The 27,985-nt window shown below is 46.2% G+C and overlaps 1 protein-coding gene and 1 non-coding gene across 3 annotated transcripts; one reads left to right on the top strand and one right to left on the bottom strand.

The window, feature by feature from the left end:
• The first annotated feature begins 9 nt into the window (after window positions 1-9).
• CUNH16orf70 (chromosome unknown C16orf70 homolog) lies at window positions 10-27,893 on the top strand. Of its 2 annotated transcripts, XM_029213457.1 has the most exons (17): window positions 10-60; window positions 169-284; window positions 6,012-6,094; window positions 10,102-10,185; window positions 14,632-14,675; window positions 16,502-16,581; window positions 16,816-16,910; window positions 17,748-17,845; window positions 17,935-18,047; window positions 21,161-21,294; window positions 21,682-21,765; window positions 23,902-23,984; window positions 24,393-24,436; window positions 24,812-24,855; window positions 25,008-25,066; window positions 25,691-25,763; window positions 26,406-27,893. In XM_029213457.1, the coding sequence occupies exons 2-17, from the start codon at window positions 221-223 to the stop codon at window positions 26,490-26,492; spliced, it is 1,269 nt and encodes a 422-aa protein (XP_029069290.1). In that variant the 5' UTR covers window positions 10-60; window positions 169-220; the 3' UTR covers window positions 26,493-27,893. The 2 variants fall into 2 exon arrangements, with proteins under 2 accessions (XP_029069290.1, XP_029069291.1); XM_029213458.1 differs by lacking the exon at window positions 10,102-10,185.
• LOC114890079 lies at window positions 23,465-23,571 on the bottom strand. The gene has a single exon (XR_003792217.1). It is a non-coding gene; the product is annotated as a U6 spliceosomal RNA (small nuclear RNA).
• Window positions 27,894-27,985: the final 92 nt, after the last annotated feature.

The raw sequence follows: 27,985 nt of genomic DNA, 5'->3' as shown, positions 1-27,985 counted from the left end.
CAGACGCCCCTGCTGCCGCCGCTGCTGAAGGCTGCTGCCGGTGAGGTGAGGTGAGGTCAGGTGAGGTGTGGTGTTGGGCCGGTAGCGCTGGCGACCGGGTAGAGGTGGAGAACAGGGCTGCCGCGGGTCGGCGGGGGCGGTGGGTCACCTGCTGCTTTGTTTCTTCAGCTCCGGTCCCGTCCGCACTGCCGCAGGGAGGCCGCCCCGGCGAGCCGAACCAATGCTGGATCTGGAGGTAGTGCCCGAGCGCTCTCTGGGAAATGAGCAATGGGAATTCGCTCTGGGTGAGTATGGGGTCCTCCCTCACGACCCTACTCGCTGATCCTTCCTTCCTTCCTTTCTGGCCCTTCCCACCTCTGGGCTCTGCTCCTTACTCCCCTGCGCCCGCGTCTCCTCGGCTCTTTGGAGCTCCAGCCACTAGATGCCCGCTCCGACCGCCCCGGCTCGGCAGCGTGCCGCTCTGCCAGGCCCTGACGCCCTTGCATCAGGCCTCGGCGGGGCCCCTCCTGGGGCAGTGCTTCAGTAATAATAACAATAACAATGGCTGACACGCCCCAAACATTGATTCAGGGCCAGGCCCTATTCTCCTCTGCATAATTATCTCAAGTATGCCGCCGGGGTCGCTACTCTTGTTATTTCTATCCCCATTTTACAGACCAAATAACTAAGAAGTGACTGACACCCTTAAACACCGCCACAGTGGTCTGTCTCCCTTTGCTTTTCTGGGCTGTGGGTAGCCTCTAGGAGAAACCCAGGCACTGTTCTCATCGTCAGATGTCGGGTATCCGGTCAAGGGAGTTAAGGAGAGTTTGTGTGTGTTAAAGGAACTTCTGACTAGCTTCCTTCTCGTTTTTAATGTGGTTGATGTGTGGTGTAATCTAAACCCAGACCTTAGCCGAGAGAGTTAAAGGTTGAATGAAATAGGAGTTCGGGGAAAGTAACATTTAGCTTGTAGAAAATGCAGGTTGGCCATTTTGTGAGTTTTGGCCCATTTTTTCCCTTTCCTCAACGTCGCTACCTTTATGTGTACAATCATTTGCATTCGGTAACCCCAGAGGGTGTTTACTTTTATGTTCCAGCACTAGGAAGAGGGGGTGGGGAGTGGGTGTCTGTGCTGTTTGTTTGTGCAGGGCTGAACTTTTGTCACACTAATTTGGGCTACTGGACTGAGGCAGCTGCTCCATTGGGCTATAGCTTATCCTTGAATCTGGAAGACTCATGTCTATGGAGATAGGGTAGTTGAGAAACTGCAGAACAGATTTGCTGGTGCTCAGTGTCTCCGTGAACTGAACACAACAATCCTGCTCTGGGTTGTAGGAGCCAGTTTTATTGAGAATTTTCAGTCACCTTCTCTCGTAACATTGCAGCTTCTTGTGAAGCACCAAGAACTTGATTGAGAGGCTAATAATAATATCTTTGCCGTCAGGCCCATTTGTCATGCTGATGCTGTTTGGCTTCTAGTTAGGAAAGAACCTCCCCTAACCACAGCTTATGCTCATACCAAGACTTCACAGGGTGGAGTGAAAACTGTAACTATAGCTTCAAACTGTGCTTAATGGTGTGACCAGGTTGTGGGTCTCTGTAGTGCAGTCTCTGGGTCAAAAGTAGTGATTAGGATATCATTTGAGATTTCAAAAAAATTGGGTGGGAGAGTAAGGCTTCTTCTGTCAACTGTTGCTTTGATACCTTAACCCCTACTCCTAACTTTGCCAGTTTCTAGGAATTAAGGATTTGGGTAGTTCTTTTAGGCTGTCTAAGTAGCAACCACAAACAGTGAAAAGAGCATTTTTGTACATTGGGCCCAGAATTGAACTTTGAGTGAAAGCTTAGTTCCTCGGGGAACTAAGATCCCACAAGCCGCGCAGCATGACCAAAAAAAAAAAATTCATATTTTTGAATTGTGTCTGCCTGAGAGATGGTGGTCATTTAACTTCCCCAAGCTTTTTATAAAAAAGTAATTTTTCCCTCTTTCTCAATCTTCCTCCCAGCCCTCAACACATTTAAACTGCACTTGAGGCTGATAGGTAGGGATAGGTCTAGTAAGTGGATCTGTGCTTTAGAATTACATTGTTAGGCTAGACTAAAGTCACCACAACCCTGTAAGGTAACCTCCATTTGCCAGATGAAGAACAGGCTCGGAAAGGCAGAGAGGAGAAAAAGAAGCCTAACGGATTTTCTGCTTCTCACTGCTCTGTCCTTCTGAGTATGGGCTCAGCTTTGTCTCCAGGTTTCTTTTTGGAATCTGTGCAAATGCAGATATATCTAGCCCTTGCCATCATCCACCTGGCACAGTGAGGAGCTGCATCCAGCTTTTTGGCTGCCTTCCTGGCCTTTGTGTACTCTTGGGAGATTAGGGGAATGCCAACAACACAGAGACAGGAAAGCCTAGGCAGAGAGGAATCTCTGAGAGTGCCACCCATGAGTTGACCAATGGTGGAGTAAAGGCAGTGCAAACTTGAAATGTTTTCAATGAGACTTGCAGGATGTATTGGTATGGAGACATATCTCTAAATTTGTTTTTAAATTAATCTTGAAAAAAATTGATAACTAACAAGGACCTACTGTATAGCACAGGGAACTCTTCTCAGTACTCTGTAATGACCTATATGGGAAAAGAATCTAAAAAAGAGTGGACATATGTATATGTATAACTGATTCACTTTGCTGTACAGCAGAAACTAACACAACATTTTATATCAACTATACTCCAATAAAAAATTTTTTTAAAATTAATCTTGAAAATGCCCAAGCAAGGTAGATTTAAAGGGTCACTGGAGAATGGTCTTCTCTGAGATTACCTTGTTCCAGAGAGACTGGGGGCTTACTCTATTGAAGGGTCATTATGTGGACTCTGCTTATAATCATTGAAAATTGAGTAAGAAGTGGTCATAAGCCCAGAAGAGCTTAGTCTAGTGGGAGGGAAGGAGTACAGAAATAGTTCATTTTATTATAATGACGTAGAGGTTGTATAGGGTGCTGTGGAAGGGGAGAAGAGACTTGACCTGACCTGGGAGTTCAGAGAAGGCTTCTTATTAATCTGTAGGAACCAATACCATTCCTGGAGCCAGTGAGCACCAGGAAGGCCCTATCAGAAGTCTACTGCCAGATTTTTCAACTACACTTCCATAGACATAAATCTTCCAGTCAGGTTTTAAAAAAAAAAAAAAAAAGTGGGAAAGATAGACGGTGTGGGGAGCTGCAAGCAACTTGGTATTTTAATTAGAGCGTGATGTACTGGTGGAAGAAGATCAGATCCCCAGATTCCCTATTTGTAGTTAGCTGCCTGGGACACTATCAAAGAGTCTCTGTTCAGTGGAAAAAAGGATGTCTATTAGTAAAGTGTTGTGGGCATGGGTTTAGGAAGAAAGTTTGGAGACTAGATTTGGAGATATGGATAAGGAAGAGGAATCTAGAGGTTTCTGGCTTGAGTGACTGTGTTAGAGATGAGATCCAGAATACAGAGGAGAGGCCAGATTGAAGAGAAGATTAAAAAGTCACTTTTAATCTGTCAACTCTTTATTTGCCTTTTTTTAAAGGTTTATTTATTTATTTAAAATATTTATTTATTTATTTGGCTGCACCAGGTCTTAGTTGTGCCACATGGGATCTTTAGTTGCGGCATGCGGGATCTAGTTCCCTGGCCAGGGATCAAACCTGGGCCCCCTGCATTGGGAGTGTGGAATCTTAACCACTGGACCACCAGGGAAGTCCCTATTTGCCTTTTGATATATACAGAAAACAGATTGAGATGTAAGTCAGAAACTAGTTGTTTGGGTGAATGAGGGATGGGCAGAAGGAAATACTGCCCATCATAGAGACTTGGGAAAGTTGGAGGAACAGCAGGAAAGAGTGGTATTGATGGAGACAGGATGAGACTTCTCAGAGGGAGAGGGTGGTCCTAAGGGCCTACAGGATCTATGTATTGTACCTAATTGCTTTATTTCACTCATTCAGAGCTCGACAGGTACATAGAACCACTTACTGTTGTGTGGTGGGCATGGTGATTGAGTGCTGAGGATACAGTCGTAAGACAGACATTGTCTCTGTCCTCAAGGAGGCATGTAGGGGAGACTCTTACAGATAAATAAATGGAATGGGAGGCTTCATTAGATAAGGCAGTCAGGGAAGTGAAGTGTGAGCCAAGACCTGAAGAGTGGGAAGAACCAGCTATGGGAAGAACATTTCAGCAGAGTTGAGTTAGTGCAAAAGCCTAAGGTGGCCAAGAGCTTGATGTGTGCTAGGAACAAAGGGAGGCTTGGTGAGCAGTGGAAAGAGTAGAGGAGGTGGCCAAGGTCCAGAATATTCAGGGCTGTTAGGTGATGGCATGTTGTTTGGGTTTTATCCCCCTGGATTGTGAAACCACTGGAGGGTTATAAGCAGGCAAATAATGAGTAAGGTGTAGGATGTGTAGACTGACCATATACTCCACACCCTTTGGGGGGTTAGGTAACTCTTAGAGCTAGAATGGTGCTCGGGTTTCTTTGCCATATACATGGTTGGTTCCCTTTAGAGACCTTTTGTAGCCTTCCTTTACCAGCAGCTGTGTGACAACTGGTTGTTGGTGGCTGCTTTGTCTCCTCCAGGTGGGTTACTCCCTGGAAGCCTCAGGACCCAAAGATTCCAAGGCCAGGAATTTGATGTGGTTAGGTGCAAAAGAACCATCCCTCAAGAAACTGGTTTGTGCCATGTGGCCTTCTCTTTCTCAGCACCTGAGGTTATCTGTCTTGCCTACATGGATGTTTGCCCATTCCCTATGGGAGAGACAGCATAGATGCTCCTCCATTTCAGGAATGGCAAAGCTGAATGGTGCATCAACTTGTTCATATTCTCAACAAACATTTAAGTCTCTACTATGTGCCAGGCTCTATGCTATAGAAGGCTGGGAAGTACCTTAAGGTGTGGTTCCCTCCAACTTTCTTCAAACCGTAGAATGGACCATTGAATGGAGGCAGGATTAGATCATTGTTTAAATGTAGATGGGTCACACATTTTTTAACTTTCTAATTCTTTGTGTGTGAGCTCTTTTCTGCACATCTCTCCTGGAATCAGAGGTAAACTGATCTTGAATGTGAGCCACTGTGCTGCCCCAAGGTCATATGGTGGTCCTTCTTCCTTTCTCTTATTACCTAGCCCATAATCCTTCAGTCCCACTAAATAAATGTTTATTCAACAGCCACTGTATGGGTCCCCAGTGCTGGGCATCCAGAGAGTGGTGAATAACACAGACACTGTCCTTGCACTCATGAAACTTTGTTTTTGGATTATCTCTGTGAGTTTCTTGTTTGAAATATAATGCACTCTGTGAGAACATACTTTTTGCTGTTCCCCATGAGTCCCTGGAATCTTTGAGATGTCATTGGGATCTGGATTTCTTAAACTGGGGGCATATGTAAATTTGTTTAAAATGGCCCACAAGTTAAAAAATCAAGTGTTAAGATTTAGAGGATGTTTGTGGGTTGATAAGTGAGAATCCATTGAAATCCTTCATAAAATAAGTTGATTCTGGTAAATGTGTGATTTTTTTCACTTTTTAAATGAGCCCTTACAAATCATGTGCTCCTGCAGACTAAAAGAGGAGACAGGTATCAGAAAGGAAGAGAGGAAGGACCTGCCTAGGTTATATGTAATCATGGCAGAGTGAGAATCAGAACCTTGGCCTCCAGAGTCATGCAGTCAGTGCATTTCTTACTCTAGTCTTTGGTTCCTGCTGACTTGCTTTCTCTAAGCCCTTTGCCTGCTTGGGATCAACATGGAAGTCCCCATTTCCAGGAAGTCTTTTATAGTTACTCCCTCCCCTTATACAATCCACTTATTCCCTTAGTGCTTGCCGTTAACTTTATTCTCTAGCTCTTACTGCTTATTGAACGTTTATTTACTCAATATGTCCATAGACTTTAGTGGCCTCTGCTCCCACCCCAGGCTTTACTACAGGGACTAATGCCAAGTACAGTGATAGATGCCAGTAAATGGATAGCCCAAGTAACCACACAGGTGTCCTTGCTTTATTTCAGGAATGCCTCTGGCTCAGGCAGTAGCCATTCTTCAGAAGCACTGTCGCATCATAAAAAATGTCCAGGTTCTCTACAGTGAACAGGTGAGTGGTGGCTGATTTGTTTACTGAAATAGCATCCCTACTTAGTGAATCACTTCTGGAGGCTGATGCTCTGGGAGATAATGACTGGCAGGAATTCCTAGGTCAGTGCATCTGAATGGGAGAGTCTTCAACACTAGTCAGTTACCAAGTACATTTTCTTTGATTCTGAAACTTGTGGTTTTGATAATCTAGTGCTGCCAAGCTTAGACGAGCCGTAATAACCAAACTTGGTTTTTTTTTATTATGTTTGACTTACCTACTGGCTCTTAAAAGGGACTTTTTCAGTGGGAGGTCACCTCAAGGATTGTCTGGTCTTCTAGGGTACTTGCCTTCCACTTTCATGTTTAGTCTTCTCTGCTTTGTTGATTGCTTTGGTTTGTGTTCAGGATTGTTGCAGTACAGATTTTTAGCTAGCACAGCATCCCAGACTTGAAAAAAAGCAGGTATAGCTCACCCCTTTACTGAGAATGATCTGATATATGGAAATTACAAAACATTGGCTCCAAGTTAATGGACATGTTTTACTTTTTTTTTTTTTTTGGTCTGATTTATGGTAGTCTCTATTAATGTTGTGCCCAGAATTAACCCCTATAGTATAATGTTATATGTACCTACAAGGACCTTTTCAGTTTCCAGAAAGAGTATACTATATTTTAGGTTGGCACTGGAGCAGAACTTTTTGAACATCAGGATTTCTTTTATTAGGTTTTATAAGTAAAGTTAGAAACATTTTTATAGACCTTTAGAAATAAGATTCTTCTTATCTCTAAAAATGCCGTCTCCCTTCTGTTGAACTCACTGGAATCCGTAGTTCTTCTGGACACAGACACTGTGGAGCAACCTTTGTGGTGCCCTATGTGTCATAAACCTCAGGGAATAGTTTTGATCCTACACAGGCTATAAGATGTTCTCAGTGCCTTTTCTGAGACCCTTTAAGTACCAAAATGATGATTTTATTTCCATTTGTTTCAATTAGTTTCTGATCCTAAAGCAGTTGACAGCTTATTTTTGACATGAAGAATGTTGTGGATTAGAGGTGGGTGAGATTTCTGTGAGGCTTCCCAGTTTGGCTTAGTGTCAGAGTTGAGCCTGTTACCTATACCCAAACATTATATTTCATAGTACTGTACCCCTCTGCCAGCCTAGTGAGGCCCCTGTGAGGGGTCCTTCTGAGACAGGGAATGCTTAATCTCCAAGCAAGTGCTTGGATATTCTTGTGCCTACCACAAAACACAGGACTTGGGCAGAGGTTCGTGGAGCCACAATGCCAAAATGGTTTCTCATTTATTAAGTGAAGGATGGTGACTTCCTCTTTTTTGCACTCAGATCATCCCTAACCTTATTTGACTTTCAGTGTTAGACCATGAGGGACTTACTCAGGACAGGTAGCAGCCATCAAAACAGGTATAATGGGCTTACTTCTTGAGCTTATAGCCACCAGTACATTTAGTTAAATCAGATTTAAGCACCCAAGATTAGAAAGTAGGCTTTAAACTTTCTTAACCAATTATTTTAAATGAAGTATATTTCATATATCACTACCTTGTTGTCTGTCATTCCAGTCTTTGGGTACAAATAGTAGTTTTAACATTAATTAAGCTAATTTCCCCCAGTGTCTTCTAAGCAGCCGGAATCATAGGGTTTTGGGGTTTTTTTCGTTTGTTCTATTTATTTATTTGTTTATTTATTTATTTACTTTTGGCTGCATTGGGTCTTTGTTGCTGCATGCGGGGCTTTTCTCTAGTTGCAGCGAGCAGGGACTACTCTTCATTGCGGTGGCTTCTCTTGTTGCGGAGCACAGGCTCTAGGTGCACGGGCTTCAGTAGTTGTGGCACATAGCCTCACTAGTTGTGGCTCACGGGCTTAATTGTTCCGCGGCATGTGGGATCTTCCCGGGCCAGGGCTCAAAACTGTGTCTCCTGTATTGGCAGGTGGATTCCCAACCACTGCGCCACCAGGGAAGCCCCTGGAATCATAGGTTTTTAAATCCAAACCTTGGTTCAGATCTATGCTTTTCCCCATTTCTTGGTTGTCCGACTGTAGCAAGTTAATAACCCGACTGGTTCTCCTTCTGTAAAGTGGATATGGTTTCCTTATAATAGAATAATCTTTTGATGAGGATCAAGAGGAAATAGCCTCTCAGAGCTCTCATATGGTGCTTCTTAAATGTGGGTCCTGTCCTCTTCTGCCCTCCTTCCCTTCCTTTCCCATTTGTGTCTTTGCTTCCCATCATGTGCAGAAAATCATTTGGCCCCATTAAACATTTCAGAAATATCCTGTCTCTAGCAAATCACACCTTGGAAATTAAATGTGCATATCAAGTAGGTCCCACCTTTCTTACAGGGAAGAGATGTTAACAACTAGCAGAGACAGCTTTACTGAACTGGAAAGTACCTGCTTAAACACCACATAGTACATATGTATTTTGGTTCTGTAGATATAAAGTACTAATAAAACATTAATTGTGAGGATGATTTGCTTGCTTTTGAAAATTGCTTGCTTTTGAAAATTGCTTAGTTATGTCCTGAATTGTAACAATGGCAGGGAAAAAATGATCAGATGTTGGGAGCGTGTAAGAAAATTCAGATACTCCAAGCAAGGATCTTGAAAGATGGCTAAAATCTTGCTTCATCCTGCTTACCACCATGGACTAGCCCTCTCAGAAATAGAACTGTGTATTCTGGGTTGAGAATAAGTGACCTAAGGTCAGGGTTCATTATTCCATTATCGTGCTTGACACCTAATGGTTTTAGACATTCATACAGACCTACTGGAAAATTACAACATTCTTTCTTCTAGTGTTTGCCAGGCATAATGGTGCCACCTGGGCCTGCTGTCTTGTGAAGCTCAGTGGGGTGGAGGGGAGCAGACAATCTGAGCTAATCTCAGAGAGCTCCTTCTAGAGAATTTTTCCAGTAAGGCCCACACCAGCAGTGGCACCTGGCCTTCCAGCCCATATCTCTGTCTCTCACAGGCATACTTTCATTTACTGGGCCTACCTTGAGAAGCTCTATAAAGAAACTTGTCTAAACCCTTTTGACAGCTGTGTGCCAGTTTCAAGAAGGGGCAGGGGTTTGGATGGTGGTGTTTTTTTTCTACTTCTGGGCAGCCTGGTTCAGGCATATGGAGAGTCTTCAGACTTTGAATTGATCGCATTGGCACAGAAGCAGGCAGGTGGGGCAGACTCTAGGAAAGAGTACTGTATGCTGAGTGCTGAGCTTGGTGCTTTCTGATCTACTGTCTGTGTCCTCATAACAACCCTGGAGGGGAAGGGATGATGGTATTCCCATGAAGAAACTAGAGCTCAGAGAAGTTTAGAGAGTCACTTAAGGTCACCAGCTCACCAAGACTCAAGGCCAGCTCTGTCCACTGATTTGCTGCTGCTCCCCTCCCCCCAGGACTCAGAAGGGGCAAATGTAGAAATATGACTCCTTAGGTATTAGACTTGGGCTTTTCACTTTCTGATACGGGATGGTGCGGGGAGGGAGGGAGGAGTAAGAGTGTCATCTCATACATAATCAGATCACAAGGTACTTCTTTGTCCTGGAATCTGGCATAAAACAGTCAAAGAATAAAATGTGTTTTCCTGTGGGTGGCACAGTACAGACAGCCTGGGAGTGAACGGACATAGGTTCAGCTAACATGCATTGACCATTACTTGCTGAGTCTGGATCCTGGCGAGGCCTTTTACAAGGCTTTTATTCCTCATCAACTACTCTGTAGGTTTGACAGCAGTAAACCCATGCTACAAATGTGGACCCGGGACCCTTGAAAGAAAATGGCCTGTATACTCACATAATTTTGGCCTTTTCCCCCAGGTAATAACTCAAAGGCTGGAAGTAGAGGACACTGCGTTCACAAACCAGTTTCTGGCTTCCAAACCTGTCAGCTGTCTACACTTAGATATTCCCTGTACACTGCATTTATGTTATAAGGTTTCAGTGGGTGCTGGTGAGAATACTACATGTTCAGAGTGTGTATTTATTTATTATTTTGGTTTTTTGTAGTCTCCTCTAAGCCATGACCTCATCCTTAACCTGACTCAGGACGGGATCAAACTACTGTTTGATGCTTTCAATCAGAGACTTAAGGTAACTATAAATGACGAGTAAAGTTTCACGTCAGGCTGATTAACGTGTGACGTTGTGGGATGTTTCTGAAACTCATAAGTGGGAGTAGACTTTTGTGTTTTAGAGACAACCACAATATAGGGGACTGAAGCTGTGCCTGTTCCCCTAAAAAGAGAGAAGCTGGAGGTGGATTGGGATGGTTGGAAAGAGGCTGGGAAGGACTCCAGCCCCAGGCTCCAGAGGTGAAGGGGAAAGAGTGTTGAAGATTTGGGAACATGCTGTGGGGAGGGGGCTTTTATGTTGAATAGGAAAATGAGAAGAGCTAAGTATTTGGCATTTATTTTATTTATTTATTTTTGGCTGCGTTGGGTCTTCATTGCTGCACGGGGGCTTTCTCTAGTTGCGGTGAGTGGGGACTCTTCTTCCTTGCGGTGCGTAGACTTCTCATTGTGGTGGCTTCTCTTGTTGCGGAGCACAGGCTCTAGGCACGTGGGCTTAGTAGTTGTGGCGCACGGGCTTAGTTGCTCCGCGGCATGTGGGATCTTCCCAGACCAGGGCATGAACCCGTGTCCCCTGCATTGGCAGGCAGACTCTCAACCACTGCGCCACCAGGGAAGCCCTAGTAAGGTTTTTATATCTTGTTGTTTTGCTTCATTCTTGGGTCAAACAATAAGACTGGGAATATGAAAAATGGAAACTGTTCTTCCTAAAATGCCGAAGCTTGGACCTTAACACCACCAGCACTGAGTTGATTCTTGAGCCCCTTTAAAAGGAAATGTAGGGCTTCCCTGGTGGCACGGTGGTTGAGGGTCCGCCTGCCAATGTAGGGGGCGCGGGTTCGTGCCCCGGTCCGGGAGGATCCCACATGCCGCGGAGCAGCTGGGCCCGTGAGCCATGGTCGCTGGGCCTGTGCGTCCGGAGCCTGTGCTCCGCAACGGGAGAGGCCACAGCAGTGAAAGGCCCGCATACCGCAAAAAAAAAAGGAAATGTAAACAAACAACTTGCTGGCATGTAGGGTTGTCTTAATTGGCAGTCAAGTTTAGTTTACTAACACCTGTTTCAGTCCACGATGTTTTTAACACACTATTTACAAATGCCTGGACATAAAAGGTTAGTCATGTGACGTCAGACTCATGCCTCAGAGTCATAAGGTTGAATGTGGCTCAGGGCAGTGGCATGCCAGAGCCATCGTCCTGGTTAGGTTATATATAGAGTTGCCTTTCCAAAAGGCTTGGAAGACAACATGGAAAAATGATCTGTACGTGGAATAAGAATTCCTCATTTATGATGGTTTTCCAAAAGGAAAGTTTGATGTGAACATTCTTATCCCCACAACACCCTTGCCTCCTCTTGTAGGCTCAGTCATCCTGTCTTTACTGACCAGAAGTTCCACACTGGCAAAGGGTAGAAGGTGGTCTTCAGTGTGGCTTCATCACAAATTAGGGGAAATTAATCTGTAAACACCTTTACAAAGAGTCATTTGTTTTTAACTTGGTAAATCCACTTTAGGAAACATAACCCAAAAAGATTATGGGGAGGGTAGTAATGCCAGCTATTTACAGCAGGGCTTTTCATAGTAATGAAAAGCCAGAAGCAACCTAAATAGACAACAGTGGGGGATAGATAGGCAGCCTACCATAGAGTTACAGCATGGTGAGGACAATGTTATATATTTAGTGAGCACTTAGTACATGTTAGGCACATGGCTGAGTGTTTCCCATGCATTTCCTAATTTAATCTTAACAAGCCTGTAAGTGGTACTCCTTACCAATGAAATAACAGAGGGACAGAGGATAAGTGGTCTAGCTGACACCAAGCTTTTAACCCTATGTTACCAGAGTGCAGTAACTGGCCACTGGGAATAGAAATGGCTGAGGTTTGTTGATGAGTATGGGAAATAGATGTGATAAAAGCTGAAGAAAATAGTGTAAGCATACTATGCAGAAAAGTGAGGAATGGGAAGAGATAGAATAGAACCTTCTCTCTGCCTTCTGTGGGGTCCCTATGAAGAAAGAGGGGCTGGGGCCCTGCCTGAGCCTCTGGAAACTGAGGAAGTAATCCCTCAGGTGCCTTGGTTGGTACCAAGTCTGACCTCACCCATCTGCCTGCCCCTCCATCCAAGGGCTTCAGAAGCTGCTTCTCCCCGATGCTATGTCCTGCAGTTTCCCCATCCTCTCACTCCCTATCTATGAGAGAGCATTATGGAATGAGGCTTCACAAGTCACAATCTTTACAGCCACGTGTCTTTTCCTTTCCTATCTTGGGTGCTGCCATGTCTTCTCTTCTAGGGAAATCAAGGTCCTTTCCAGCCCAGAGGGTGGAAAACCATGGACTTCAGATTTCCCCAGCTACTTGTCCCTATGGCCCAGCAAGCTCCATAGGTCAAAATCTGCTTGTTGATTCTGGCAAGGGACCCAGAGTGCTGACTGTCTTAGAGTCCTTCATGTCACAGGTGCCACACCATAAGTGTTGGTGTGGGCTGTTGGCAGGTGAATGATAGTGTCACAGCAAGAATATCCTGGAGGCCCACAGGGTGAGCGATGGGCAGCCCTTGGGGGATCGTTAGCCAGCCATAGTAGTAGCACTCAAAGAGGCAGAGTGCTTGCCTCTGCTATACAAGCAGGGATTCTGGCTGAGGGTTGAGGCCTCTGCCAGCATGGGACCCCGGCCTCAGTAAAATGGCATACCAGTTTGGCATAACACACTGCCATGCCCAGGCTTTCTGAAGATAGTGTCATGAATCACAGCTATTCCCCTGCCCTTGCATGACCTCTCTTGGCACCACTTTTCATATTTTTGAGCTTCATATTGCCCTTAGCTATCTTCATACCCAGCTGACTCCCTGACATGTGTTGTATACCTCCTCTGTACAAACTAATCAGCCAGACCTCAAGGGGCTTAACTCAGTGGTACCAGTGAACAGCATATGCTAATAGCGGTACCAGTGAGCAGCATATACTAATAGTATAGGAAAGGGTAGATTGAAGTGCTACAACAGCCCAGCAGAGGGAGTGATTCTTAGCAGCAGGTAGGATCAGAATAGCTGCACCTTATAGTGAAGAGGTGCCCAATTTGTGGTTCAGTTATGATTCTCAAACAAAGTTAGAGACAAGTCTGACCAAGAATGAACTGCCTGTTATGTCTCTGTTCCTGTGACAATGCCAGATGCTCCTGTACCCAGTGTCCCACGGCCCTTCCCAGGATGAAGCCCTGATTGTCAGGGCAAACAGACATTGAACCAGCTCTGCTTGTGCTTCTTCAATGGGGGCCAAACCTCCCAGCTGTAGGATACCAGATGGTGCTCTAGGCCTCAGCCAGCTATGCTGCTGCCTGCCTAGCCCTTGACGCCATTGTCATAAAAGACTTCACAACGCTCATTACTTGGCATTGCTAGTGGCTGAGAGTTCGATACCTTTTCCTTTGTCTCATTCCTGAGTTCTTGACATTTCATCTGAGGCTGAACCTTTTGAAACTTCACAAGGGTCCTGAGGTTCTCCAGGTTTGACCAGATGCTCTTCGTTAGGGATATAGCTGAATATTGTCACACTTGACCTAAGCTAAGGTAATATGACTTGTTTTCTAGTAGGATAGACCTCTCCCTCCATCTTTTTTTGTTTTTGTAAGCCACAGTATTTTGAAGCTATTTTTGAAAGGGACTTGATTTGGGTTTTTATAATGCAACAAAGTATATAATAAAAGGAAGGGGGCTCAGTATCACCCTTACAGGTTACAGCCTTCACAAACAGCATGAATTTGTTTCTGTGGAGGGTTTTACTGTCCTGTAGCATGGTATGTACAATCTTTTATGTGACCCAGCACTAAATGATATCTAAAAACCTGATGCAGAATATCCATGGACATCTGTTGAACAATCCACTAGAAAGAGGGGTAGGGTGAGTTTATGCTGTGTGTGTGGTATGGGTTTTTCTTCCAGAGTTAAAAATAAGAACAGGGGCTTCCCTGGTGGGGCAGTGGTTAAGAATCCGCCTGCCAATGCAGGGGACACGGGTTTGAGCCTTGGTCCAGGAAGATCCCACATGCCGCGGAGCAGCTAAGCCTGTGCGCCACAACTACTGAACCTGCACTCTAGAGCCCATGAGCCACAACTACTGAAGCCCGCGCACCTAGACCCCGTGCTCCACAACAACAGAAGCACTGCAATGAGAAGCCCATGTGCCACAACAACTGAAGCCCGCGTGCCTAGAGCCCATGCTCCCAACAAGAGAAGCCACCACAATGAGAAGCCTGTGCGCCACAACCAGAGAAGAGCCCGCGTGCAGCAACGAAGACCCAACACAGTCAAAAATAAAATAAATAAATTTATAAAAAAAAAAAAACGTAATGTGCAGTGCTTCAGGAGAATTTCAACTAGTGATAATTTTTTTTTCTTCACTACTCTATAAATGTCTTTCTAATTAATCTTTTTCAACTGCAGAGCACTAACAGCTCTTAAATTTTTGTTTTTAGGTGATTGAAGTATATGACTTGACTAAAGTAAAGTTAAAATATTGGTAAGTTTTCTCCTGGTATGTGTCATAGGCTTGGTACACAGGGGCTTTATCTACTACCCATATTAAGTTGGTAAAGGATTCCCATCTGCAGCAGTTCTGGGATTACAGCCTGGTGCCATGATTTCCTCCTGCAGCCTCCAAGTCTATTCAGTTTCCTGAGGAAGAGAAGGAAACCTCATTAAGAACACACTGTGTGTAAAACACTTCACATATGTGACAACTTATTTAATCCCACAACAAAGCAGGACCTCAGCTCAGAGGTCTGTGGCTGTCCCCTGGGTCATAGCTACCCTTCCCTGCACGGCCTCTTTTGGCACCTCTTTATGTGTTCATTACCAACAGAGGTGGGACAAACCAGATACATCTGACTTCAAGGCCTATGCTAAAGAGAATGCCAAAAGGATTACTATTTGGGGGGCCAAAATCTGCTTTTTAGAATGAAAATGGGATGTGTTTGTGCCTGTATGATGCACAAATATTTGAACCTCCATTATGGTAAGGCGCTGTGCTGGCATCTAGAATATTCCGTTCAGTAAGCTTCCTTAACAGGCTTACCTTCTCAAGGGTGTGTAAGGGATCAGTTCCTGGGCTGACTCAAGCAGTGTTTGCCAGCAGAGAAGTGGATAAAGCAAATGCATGATAGCACTGACCCCTGCAGATTCTGATTATCTTTTAGTCTTGTTGGGGCCTTCTGTACCTCAGGGTCTGCACTTGAGACCTGCCCTCTTAAGAGACAGTGGTGGGTAAGAGTGAGGGTTCTAGAGTCAGGCTTCCCTGGGTTTGGGTTATGACTTCTTCATTTTATTACTCTGTGAAATTGGGCAAGTCACTTAACCTCTTTGAGTTTGTTTTCTCATCAGAGAAATGAAACCAATAATCAGGTTGCTGGGTTAGGAAGATGACATGAGATAATACTGGTAAAGCATATAGCACAGTGCCTGGTTAAAAACAGCGGTTCCAGATGCAAGCTATTATATATAGAATAGATAGACAACAAGGTCCTACTGTATAGCATGGGAAACTATTTTCAGCATCCTGTAATAAACCATAATGGAAAGACTATGAAAAAGAATGTATATATAATTGAATCACTTTGCTGTACAGCAGAAACTAACAGAACATTGTAAATCAACTATACTTCAATAAAATAAATATTTTAAAAAGCAGAGGTTTTCCATAAGTGATAATTTTTTTTAAAGTATTCTTAACCTTAAACATTTTCCTTAAAATTGTAAATGATTTATCTTCATGCTCATTATCTGAGATCATTCGCCTCTCTTTGCTCCCAAGCCCACCCCCCTCCCAGGTATTTTTCCTTTGCTTGGGATCCATTCCTCCCCATCCACATACCCGTTCACCCAATCCATGAGTGCTGGTTCTTCTGCTTGTTAGGAAAACAAGCTGCCTCGCTTGGCTGTACACTTTTAAGACATTCATCCCTTTTTAAGAAAGCTCCTTTTCAAGCAAACTACTAGTATGCATCCTGGGAAAACACATTAACAGTGTCTATTTCTGAGTACTCTTTATCCAAGTCCAAATGCCATGGGGCTGAGGCCAGATTGATTTCCTTCTGAACTGGCCTGGTGGCCACAAATGTCTTGGGAGGTCCTAGAGGACTAATTCTCTGTATCAACCTCAGGAGAATTGACTATTTATGACCTCATTTATTGTCTCTTATTTAAAAGTTCTATAGTTAAACTTTTATTTTGATACAATAGTAGACTCACTCACCTGTGTTTTAAGAGTAACTCTTCCAGCCACCATCTCCAATGATCTGTGAGCCCATCTTGCAAAGCCTGGTATTAAAAAGTATCTCTGTTTTTCAGTGGTGTGCATTTCAATTCTCAAGCCATAGCTCCCACCATTGAGCAGATTGACCAGTCTTTTGGTGCGACCCATCCTGGAGGTAAGCCAAGTCCATTTGATTCCTCTGGTCATCTGTAGCCATGTTCCTGTCGGATTTGGGGATTGGTACTTGGGTGTGAAGGAAAGCTCTTTTCTCTTGTTTTCAGTCTAGTAGGTCAGTTCAGAGATGAGACACAAGGAAGGTGTTGCCAGCCATTACTCCCTGCCAGGCTGGTTTGTGTTCACAACTTCTGATGCCATTCAACCATGCCATTTCTTCTCCCCACTCCCACAGTGTACAACTCCGCTGAGCAGCTCTTCCACCTGAACTTCAGAGGACTGTCTTTCTCTTTTCAGCTAGATTCATGGACTGAGGCTCCCAAGTACGAGGTTAGCCTTTGTCTTTCCCTGATATTTATTGCCCGGTGCCCAGGTGATACGGGTCAGCAGAGTACCATTGGAGGAGGCTGGATAGGTGCTCTTTCTTTGGCTTCCTGATCTCTGAGGTCTTCGGAGGCCAATGGGGGGTACAGTGGGGGAAGCTGATAGAACAAAGCCCAGGCTGGCATTCCCAGGAAGAGGGCGCTTTCAACTGAAGAGTGAGGTCGAGCTCACTTTGCAGAGGTAAATCCACGTCGTGTGCTTTAAAACTCCAAATCACCACAGTTTTTCTTAATGGCCTGGAATTTGAGAGAATTCATCCTTAGGCAACAGCATCCTTAGTGTTATGAAATGATAGCTTTTTGTAAGTTTTACATTTTATTAAAGGAGGCATTTCTACATTTTCTCCCTGATGAAGGAATGAAAAACTAAGTAAAATTAAAGATGAACTTGCATGATTAGGTGAATTTATTGACCTGGAGACAGGTTGGACTGTGTGCTTTGACCTGGCCAGTTTTTTTTTTTTTAATATCAAGAGTTTTAATAATCTTGATAAATAAAACAAGCAAACTTCAAAGTTTCTCAGAAACCACAGTCCCATCTTTCTACACTGTAGGTAACCATACCCATTTTTATAGATGAGGAAATAGATACAGAAAATTTGTACCAGGTAAGGCAGTACCAGTAGCAGAGTTCTATCTGAAACTGAGATATTCCAATTCTAAATTCCTTACTTTCGTGACCTGGCCAGTTCTTGAAGACCATATGAGTATCAGGAAAGTGCCAGAGCCTGAGTTGCATGGCCCACAGTGTGCTTTTATTAAAATATTTGTCTTGTGTTTGCAGCCCAATTTTGCCCATGGTCTGGCTTCTCTCCAGATACCGCACGGAGCAACTGTGAAACGAATGTACATCTACAGTGGAAACAGCCTACAGGATACCAAGTACGTGTAGGGGAGCACAAGCTTCATGCTAAGGCCATGGGCTCCCTGGGAGGGAGGGCAAAGCCTCTGCTCACTGTGCCTTCCCCCAGGGCTCCCGCGATGCCCCTGAGCTGTTTCTTGGGCAATGTGTACGCTGAGAGTGTAGATGTTCTTCGAGATGGAACTGGACCCTCAGGTTTACGACTTCGCCTACTTGCCGCAGGTCAGTTACTGGCTTTGGGGTGGTGGATTCTCCGTTGTATCCTTGTTGTGATAGTCTAAAATCCCACGTCCTTAGGATAGTTGGTAGAAGACAAATGGTGCTGATGTTTATGGTTAAAAGTTTTCATTTAAATTTGTGAAGGGACAAGACAGTCTTATTTTGAGCAAATCTTAATAAATGGCAGTAAAACTTCTTCCCTCGGCAGGTACATCAGCCTCTGTGTACTTATGTAGCTTTGCAGTGGTTCCTGCGTCCTGGAGATATATCTTATGGGCTCAGTGTTGTATGTTGTCTCGTTTTCCACCCTTTGTGCTAATTTCTCAGAGTAGACTGGCAAGAGGAGTTTGTTGAATTGTGGTATAGCCATACCCTGCTCAGTTTTGTTGACTGTGAACAAAAAGAGTTGCTGCCTTCAGTAGCTGGTCTCTCCAGGATTCACGCCTTATCTTGTATTTTCTTGTGTGGACAATCTCAACTCCTTCGGACCTTTGGATTATACTTAGTGGTACCGAGATCCTCCTGTGTATAGTTTGCCTCCATAAAGATGGCCTGGGGACTTTGAGCTCCATGATGGGGCTGTGCCTTAATGGAGTTCACATTCTAGCCAGTGTTTGTTTGTAAGCTGGGGTCTTGCATCAGTCTCTGGGGCATCCGTTCTCAACCGTTTAGAGTCTGGTATATAAACTGAACTCACTCCCCTGAACAATTAGACAGTTCACAGCCTCCAGGTTAGAAATTTCTTTTCTTTTCTTTTTTTTAATAATTAATTATATATATAATTTTTAAAAATAAATTTATTTATTTTTTTAGCTGCGTTGGGTTTTCATTACTGGACACAGCCTTTCTCTAGTTGCGGTGATCGGGGTCTATTCTTGCGGTGCATGGGCCTCTCATTGCAGTGTCTTCTTTTGTTGTGGAGCACAGGCTCTAGGCGCACGGGCTTCAGTAGTTGTGGCTCGTGGGCTCTAGAGTGCAGGCTCAGTAGTTGTGGAGCACAGGCTTAGTTGCTCCGCGGCATGTGGGATCTTCCCGGACCGGGGCACGAACCCGTGTCCCCTGCATCGGCAGGCAGACTCTCAACCACTGCACCACCAGGGAAGCCCCTACAGTGATGCTTTTAACATGGAAAGTCCATTCAATTGTCTTGATCCCCACAATAATTTATAGGATGACTCATTCCAGGGAATCAGAAACTAAAATAGTCTCCTAAAAAGAACTAAGGGTAATTTACCTGAGGAGGCTTCAGGTAGAGTGAGACAAGAGAGGAGGCTCACCTGTAAAGGGTGTCTCCCCTGTAGCCCTACCTGGACATTCACAAGTATCTGGTACTTGGAGACATGGGCACACAGTCCACCTTGACAGGACTTTTGGTGGGTTCCATAGGTCACCCAGGCTTGCCTAAGTGCAGGATTTATAGACAGAGGTTAATGTAGACCGTGGTTTTTCCCAAGACCTAGTTAATGTACACACAGCTGTGTGTGTGTATGTGTCAGGAGTGGGATTTGAAACAGCTCTTATTTTGCCACTCAGTTTATATGTGCTGTGACTTAAGACTCTTGGGTTAGTTGGAGAACTCAGTACCTCTTTGTTTCAGAGTTTGGATCCCTGAAGTCTTCTGTATATAACAAATGGATTGTTATACAAGAAAGAGCTTTGTCAGCTATAAAGCCCTGTGTAGAGTAAGGTGATGGTGGTGGTTATCATGGTACCAGGAATTGCAGTCCTTGGTTTCTTGGCTTCCTTTTATAATTTTGAGCAAAACACTTTGTCTTCTCATCCACAGAATGGGGGAAATTTTACCCTTGGTGTGTCTGTTGCTATTCCACAACCACTTCTGTGTATGTGTGTGTTTAACTAGAACCATTTCTGAAATGTATTAGGCAAAGTCAGGGTTGAAAGATTCTTCCCAACGAAGAAACTTCTGGCAAATCAGGTTTTTTTCTTTCTCCCACTTGCCTGGTTTGTCTCTTTTGAGTGTTAGTGGGTCTGGTGTTTGTAGAATTAGGGAGTTAAAAGTTTGTGTGTGCTTTGCTCTTGGCTCTTTTATAGAGTGATCTTCAGGTCCAGTCTCAGGTTGGGGGTTACCATTGAGAAGTACTTTTTTTTTTTTTAATATATTTTATTTTTATTTCTTATTTTTGGTTGTGTTGGGTCTTCATTGCTGCATGCGGGCTTCCTCTAGTTGCAGTGTACAGGCTTCTCATTGCGGTGGCTTCTCGTTGTGGAGCACAGGCTCTAGAGCACAGGCTCAGTAGTTGTGGCGCACGGCCTTAGTTGCTCCGTGGCATGTGGGATTTTCCCGGATCAGGGCTTGAACCCATGTCCCCTGCATTGGCAGGCAGATTCTTAACCACTGCGCCACAAGAGAAGCCCCAAGAAGTACTTCTTTTTTTTGGGGGGGGTACGCGGGCCTCTCACTGCTGTGGCCTCTCCCGTTGCAGAGCACAGGCCCCAGACGCGCAGGCTCAGCGGCCACGGCTCATGGGCCCAGCCGCTCCGCGGCATGTGGGATCCTCCCGGACCAGGGCACAAACCTGCGTCCCCTGCATCGGCAGGCAGACTCTCAACCACTGCGCCACCAGGGAAGCCCCCCCAAGAAGTACTTCTTAACGTAAATCCTTGTATCTTGTCAGGACCTAAAAAGTGGCAAGCTATAATAAGCACCCATTTATATATTTCCATAGCACCTGTGCTGCTGTTTATTGTACCACAGTTGTGATGGTCTGATTGGAATCTTCATGCCATAAGCTCCAGTGTGGGCAGAGACTGCGCCTGTTCTGCTCACCATTGTTTCCTCAGCATCTAGCAAAGTGTCCTAGCCCATGGTGTCAATGACTGAGTATTTGCCGAGTCAGTGAATGACTTTTCTAGAGCTCTGTATCACTTTTGTGGGATTGAGTGAATCTCTCACATTATTTTGAGTAGATAGTGATCTCTTCTAGCATCTCAAGTCCTGGTGACCTGGTACTTCAGCTTACATGCAGTCTTTCCCCTCAGCCAAACCTGATAATGCAGCGTGCAGCCACTGGCCTCTCTAGGGCTCCCGGGACCCTGGGCTGCAGGGTCACAGGCGCTGACTGGGAACCTGACCACCTGTACCTTGTTCTCTCCAGGTTGTGGACCCGGCTTATTAGCAGATGCCAAGATGCGGGTATTTGAACGCTCAGTGTATTTTGGCGATTCCTGCCAAGATGTTCTTAGCATGCTTGGCTCTCCACACAAGGTCTTCTACAAGTCAGAAGACAAGGTAGGGAAAATGTGTTTATAAAGTGAATAGGTGGTGTCTCTCTCTCTCTCTCTCTTTTTTAATCAACTTTAACTTAATACTGAGTAAATGTAAACTGCTGTTTTCCCATAGGACCTGCTGTATTAAAGCTGATGGAAAAGTAAATTGAAAGCTCTTTTCCGACCCCTGTTGGTCAGATTGTTGTGCCTTTCCTTGGAGACCAAGGCACAGTCTATAGTCAACCAAAGCTGGCTGGGTTGTTCGGCACGAGCATGTGGGACTCCCACACTCTTGCTTCCCCAACAGATTAACGTTATACAAGAAACACAATTTGTAGATTCATTTAATCCAAGAATTAAATGTATTAAGGGGTTGGATTTTAATTCATTGTTATTTTTTCCCCAACAGATGAAGATTCATTCTCCTTCTCCTCATAAGCAAGTTCCATCGAAGTGCAATGACTACTTTTTTAACTACTTCACTCTCGGAGTGGTAAGTTGTGATTCCTTAGAGAAGGGTTCCATTTCTGTGGGAGTGTGCAGTGCCCCTGGGCATACCTGTGTGCATACATGCAGCTTTCACCATGCCTGGCTGCAGGAAACCTCGCCCTAGCTGGCTTTACCAGGGTCGTCTTGCATTGGCATTGGTACCCCCAAAGTAGACCTTTCCTGTCACCACCGTTGCTGAGAAACACTGGGTCCTCTGGTATGTCTTCATTTCTTTTCTGAGAGAAACATGCTCCACAAGTAGAGGCTGCAGGAGTCATTCAGGTTAAGATATTTTGGGAACTGCTGTTTTGTAGAGCATAGGACCCTCTTCTGGAGCCAAAAAACAGGTAGACAAAAAAGGCTTAAAGTCTGGGAGTGTGCTTGTGTATTTTTAGGGGATCGTCCCAGAGGCATTGCTGCGGCCCTGTGCTCTGGACGTACGGTGCTGAATGGAGCTGTGGCCATCAGTGCTGACAGTCCAGCTGGTAGATGTGTGTGTGAGAGAAATGATAGTGTAAAGAAAACTGCACCAGCAGGATAGAGCTCAGAGGGCAGGGCTAGCCTGGATATTGGGTTTTCTAACCTTTCAGCTTTCTAGGGCCTGGGACCCAGAAGCAGCAAAGAAATGGTACACTCCAGAGAGGGAGAAAGGAGGAGGACTGGGTCTGCCAGTGTGGAAAAGACCAAAGAGGAGCCGGGAGTAGCAGGAGAGAGGCAATGGGATCATAAACTCTTGAGGGTAGGATGGTGGCAGGAGGGAATGGCACAGTTGTAAGCTGAACCTCTTTTTTTTTTTTTTTTTTTAATGTTTATTTTATTTATTTATTTGGTTGCACTGGGTCTTAGCTGCAGCAGGCAGACTCCTTAGTTGCAGCTCACCAGCTCCTTTAGTTGCAGCACATGTGCTTCTTAGTTGGGGCTCACCAGCTCCTTAGTTGTGGCAGGTGGGCTCCTTAGTCGCAGCATGCATGTGAGATCTAGTTCCCTGACCAGGGATCGAACCCGGGCCCCCTGCATTGGGAGCGTGGAGTCTTAACCACTGCGCCACCAGGGAAGTCCCAAGCTGAACCTCTTTTTGAGTTCTCAAGGGCCAGTGATGATAGGTGTCAGGGAAGAGGGAGCGAATGGACCAGCCCTGATGGGACATGGTGTGGCTATTGGTGGAGGGCTGGAGTCAGGGGTAACCCTGGGGTCTCAGGCAGAACAGCTGACAGGATATGAACCTGAGAAGGGTGTGGCGGGGTACGAAGAGGTGTTTGATAGGCAGTGTCAAATCCAGATCTGAGTCCTGGCTAGAGGCTAGCCTTTACTTCAGTTCCAAGGGTTGCTGACTCCCACAGAGAGGGCCTGTGGAAGCCAGAAGGGTCTGGCAGGTCATGGCATTCAGAATAGCCAGGTGCCTTGAGTCCCTTGAGAGTCAGGTGGCCCCTGAATCTTCTTGTTAGCCTGTAAGCCAAAATCTGTGCTCGGTTACCTTTTTTTTTTTTTTTTTTTTGCGGTACGCGGGCCTCTCACTGTTGTGACCTCTCCCGTTGCGGAGCACAGGCTCCGGACGCGCAGGCTCAGCAGCCATGGCTCACGGGCCCAGCCGCTCCGCAGCATGTGGGATCTTCCCGGACCGGGTCATGAACCCGTGTCCCCTGCATTGGCAGGCGGACTCTCAACCACTGCGCCACCAGGGAAGCCCTTTTTAACATCTTTTAAAAAATATGGAACACTTCACGAATTTGCATGTCATCCTTGTGCAGGGGCCATGCTAATCTTCTCTGTATCGTTCCAACTTTAGTATATGTGCTGCTGAAGCAAGCACTCGGTTACATTTTTTATCAGGTGTTTTTGGTCAGGAAAGATGTCCCTGACCGTGTTTGAGTTCCCAAGCAGTGGGAGCTGTAGTCCCTTGTGCCTTTTGGGCCTACTGGTACAAGGTTTGGAATGACGAGGCCTGTAGATGGTTCGGTGTATGTCGTCATCCCTTCGCACTCAGCCTCAGCTGTCCCCTTGATTGTTATTTGGGAGAAAGCTGTTCCCCAAGGGCATCCCCATTGTGGAGTGGGTGTCTCTAAGTTGGACATGCCCTCGAAAGCCCCCTGCCCTGCCTCAGTAACTTTCCCCACTTGGGCATCCTTGTTTTCTATCCCAGGACATCCTCTTTGATGCGAATACACACAAAGTGAAGAAATTTGTCCTACACACCAATTACCCTGGACATTATAATTTTAATATGTGAGTATACCTGTACCTACCCCTCCAGGAAAGAGAGCTTGTGGCTTTGGATGTTTGCTATTTCATGGAAAGCAAACATTTCCTGAGTGTTGGCTCTGTTCCTGGTATAGTACCCATTTCCTTATATCTCTCCATTTATACCTATTTTACAAATAGGGAAATAGATTCAGAAAGCTTGGCCTCTTATCTGAGGTGATAGGGTCTTCAGAGCCCCCAAGCTGTGCCCTTTTTGGTTTGACTCCAGTGCCCAGATCTGGCCTCTCCCAGGGAACACTGTGTCAGGCCCAGAGTCAGGGCTTTGGGCAAGTGTGCTTGATCCTGTTTTTCCTGGGGTGCAGAGTTGAGATGTGGGGGTGGTCAAGGCCTCCCAAGGGGTTCAGCCTTTACCCATCTGCCTTCTTTCTCTAGTTATCACCGCTGTGAGTTCAAGATCCCACTAACCGTAAAGAGAGGTGAGTAGTCAGTGTCCTCAGGGTAAGGAAAGGATTTTAGAATCAATCTCTCATGATGAGAAGAGATTGATCCATGCAGAGAGGGTGGCAGTGGTTGGGTTTGTGGCGTCTTTGCCCACCTGCTCCTGCCCATAGCCTCAGCTCCTCTGGGTTGGGCTCTGTGTTCTGGGGCCCACAGTGTTCTTGGTCTGTAGTCTCCTGGAGGCCCTCAAGGTCTTATCCTGTGACCATGGGATTGCTGGTTTCCAAACTTCAATCCCAGTGCATAGGGTGGCTAGGGCTGGGGTCACAGGTGGGCTGAGACATCTACCTGAGCAGGTGTGGAACTGAATCTGGGCCAGGCCAGATACCAACCACCCTGTGTTGTCTTTTCAGAAAACACAGATGGTCAGACAGAAACATGCACGACCTACAGCAAGGTAAGCTCCTATTTTCCCACCTGATGCAGTCTGAAAATGAGGTAGGCATGAGTCTGCCAGCAGTCTGGGTTCCCATGTCCTTTGGGCCAGCCATTTGTCACGGGTAGGGTCGGGTCCCTGCTAATCCCCTGTCACCCGCATCCCTCTTACAGTGGGACAACATCCAGGACCTCCTGGGCCACCCTGTGGAGAAACCTGTTGTCCTGCACAGGTGAGCGGGAGGTTGCTGCCTCTGATCACCCCATCCGGGTCCTCACAGCCCAGAAGGCCCAGGGAGCCCTAGCAGTGGGTATGGCTTAATGACAGAAACGACAAACTTCTGATGTTGCCACAAACATGCTTCCTGCTGCAACCCTGCGTGTTAGGACTAGGCCAGCTGTTCTGCATGTTTACTCACACCAGAGAGGCTGCCCCTTGGGATAGCTCCCCCCTCTCCCACCTACCTCCAGGTATGGGGACCTTTTTGCCTCTAGTTATTCAGAAAGGGAGGCAGTTTTGACTAGCTGTCCTGGGCCCCCTTTTCCCTATCAAAGCTGCAACCTGCTTTAGTTCACAGCCCAATACCTGGTTGCATCCTGCCTGACGCTCCCTCTCCCTCCTGACTTTGCACCACTCCAGTCCAACTGCATGTTAACTTTCTGTGCCAGCTGGACTATGTAGGATTTGGTGCTTAAATGAGACCCATCACTATGCCTAGGACCTCAAGGGCCTGTGTGGGAAACACTCACAGCTATGAGGGACCACTGGCTAATAGCCCCCATCCCAAAAGGAACTGGATGCCCTGCCTGGCCTTGGCCTCTGTCTGCCCCTCTAACTGTGGCTTCCCCGGCCTCAGGTCCTCCTCCCCGAACAACACCAACCCATTTGGCTCCACGTTCTGCTTTGGTCTTCAGCGGATGATCTTTGAGGTAAGCCCTGGGGGTTGAGTGGCCGGTGGTCATGGCGAGGACAGGCAAGTGATTGAGAGGGAGATTGGGGAGGGCCTGAGGGCCCTGCTGGGCAGGTTAATCCAACAAGATGAGAGGAAATGGGGATCCCACATTTATATTTGAAAATGTGAGTGCAATAGGAAAGGTAACCACAGAGCAAGTGGGGCTCAGTCCGGGGGTGTTGGGGGCCTTTAAATGCCATGTGAATGAACGTGCTGTGGGGTGAGTGGCTATAGAGGCCCCACTGGCTTGGGAGAAGAATGGGCTGCCCCTGTTTTCCCATCTGGATGCCATACCTTCAGCAGACCTCTAGCAGTTCCAGAAGGACTGGACAAATGGGTGTGGTGAAGTTTATATATCCCAGAGAAACAGGCAGACACAGGAGCAGAGATGACCCCCTTAGCATGAGTTGGGGGGTGTTGAGGGGTCAGTCCAGCCCCGTGTGCAGGTGGGTTGCACACACAACCTCCAGCCCCTGTGCACAGGAGCTGCCTCAAGTCCCTTCTCTTCAGTCACAGCACAGGACTGATGCCACTGCCGGTTTTTGTGGGTCTGATTGCCTGCTCTGCTTACATCCCTTCAACTCCTCCCCCTTGATTCGCTGTCCTCTTCTCATAACAGGTCATGCAGAACAACCACATTGCCTCAGTGACCCTTTATGGCCCCCCCAGGCCTGGTGCCCACCTGAGAACCGCGGAACTCCCCTAGGAACATCACCACCCATGCCCCTCTGCCCCATGGAACTGTGTATCGCATCCTGTTCAGCAGGCCACCCTGTGGGTTTTCTTGGACACCTTGCCAGTGTGGAAGGGCTGTTGTGGTATTTTGAGGTGGGGCTCAGGCTGGGTGCTCTGCCATGGGGTGAGAGGCCCAAATATTCTTCTGTGCGATCTCAGCCTGCTGGTGCCAACAGGGGACACAGACTGCAAAGAGAAGCACAAACTCTGAGCCTTGATACCTGGACCCTGGAGCTCTCGACTAACATGTAAGGAGACAGGGTTCTGTCTCCCCTGTCCCCAACACATTGGGAAAACTTGGGGCTCTTTCTCTGGCTGAGGACACAGGCACCCAGACAAGGACAGGGTCCTGCCTTTGGCCCAACATTGCCACATGACCCTTAAGGCAAGCAGGTAGCATGTCCGTAGTACTTGGTTGCAACTTTTGCACTACATCCACTTTAGTTACTTGATGAGCTGGCTGTGGCCAAGGTGGCCCACTTGCCCTTCCCTGTTTCTTTCTTGCACGTGCTCCCTGCCAGGCCCAGTAGGCACACCGAACTGGTTGAAACACAACTTTCTACTATCAAGGTACGTGCCCAGGCCTGGTTCCTACCCCTCTTGGAGCCAGCCTTCAAGGCCGCCTGTTCCCCTACTCTGCCCCAACCTGGCTGGCAGGGCTGCATGTTTCCATCCTGTTTGCCTCTTTGTTTTAATGCCAAAGTTTTAGCCAAAGACATCTTCCTTCTTTTTTTGTGTTTCAGCATTCTGTTCTGCACTGTGGGCTTGGCCCCCCTGCCTCAGCTCTGGGCAGTGTCCCCTGGCTGGGCCCATTCACGGCTCAAGGCCTCTGGGGCTCATGGAGGGCTGGGCTGCTCAGTCTCTTCGTGGGACTTGCTAAGGAAAGTAGCATATGTGCTTTAAAAATATTAATCCTTTTGAAAAGAATTGAGAAGAGAAATGTATAATTTTATCCCATTTTTAATATTTTGGTCTAGCAACTTGTGATACATAGATGACAATTTTGTGAGTTTTTCAAATGTGTGTACAGATTTTTGTAAATATGACTCTTTTGTAATTAACTCATGTACAGCCTCATCCTGTATAGTTTAACAATGAATGTGCAGGGGACCTGCCCTGGGCGCCTGTGTGGTGCCTGGGCCTACAGCCAGGCTTGTGTGGCGTTCCCATGACTTTGTGACTGGTGTCTTCCCGTGTGGACTGTGGCCTGGCCAGAGACCCTCACACATCCCACTGTGGGGCAGCCAGGACTGTTCCCATCCTCCTAGCATGGGGGAACCTTCCTCATGCCCTGCCCATACCCCTCCTCCAATAAAGACCTATGCCCTCCACGACAGCTCCCCATGTGCTGTTGCTGGGATGTTTATACTAAAATGAGCGTGGAGGTGTTGATTTTTTTGAGAAAAGGGGGTGGTTGAAGAATATGGGGAAACTTACAGCTGGAGGAGTCATCTTAGAAAAAGG

Source organism: Monodon monoceros, unplaced genomic scaffold, assembly GCF_005190385.1.
Source record: "Monodon monoceros isolate NGI ecotype Baffin Bay Population unplaced genomic scaffold, NGI_Narwhal_1 Super_Scaffold_10, whole genome shotgun sequence".
Classification (NCBI taxonomy): domain Eukaryota; kingdom Metazoa; phylum Chordata; class Mammalia; order Artiodactyla; family Monodontidae; genus Monodon; species Monodon monoceros.
The sequence above is the reverse complement of the archived record's forward strand: the minus strand, read 5'-3'. Positions and strand labels throughout refer to the sequence as shown.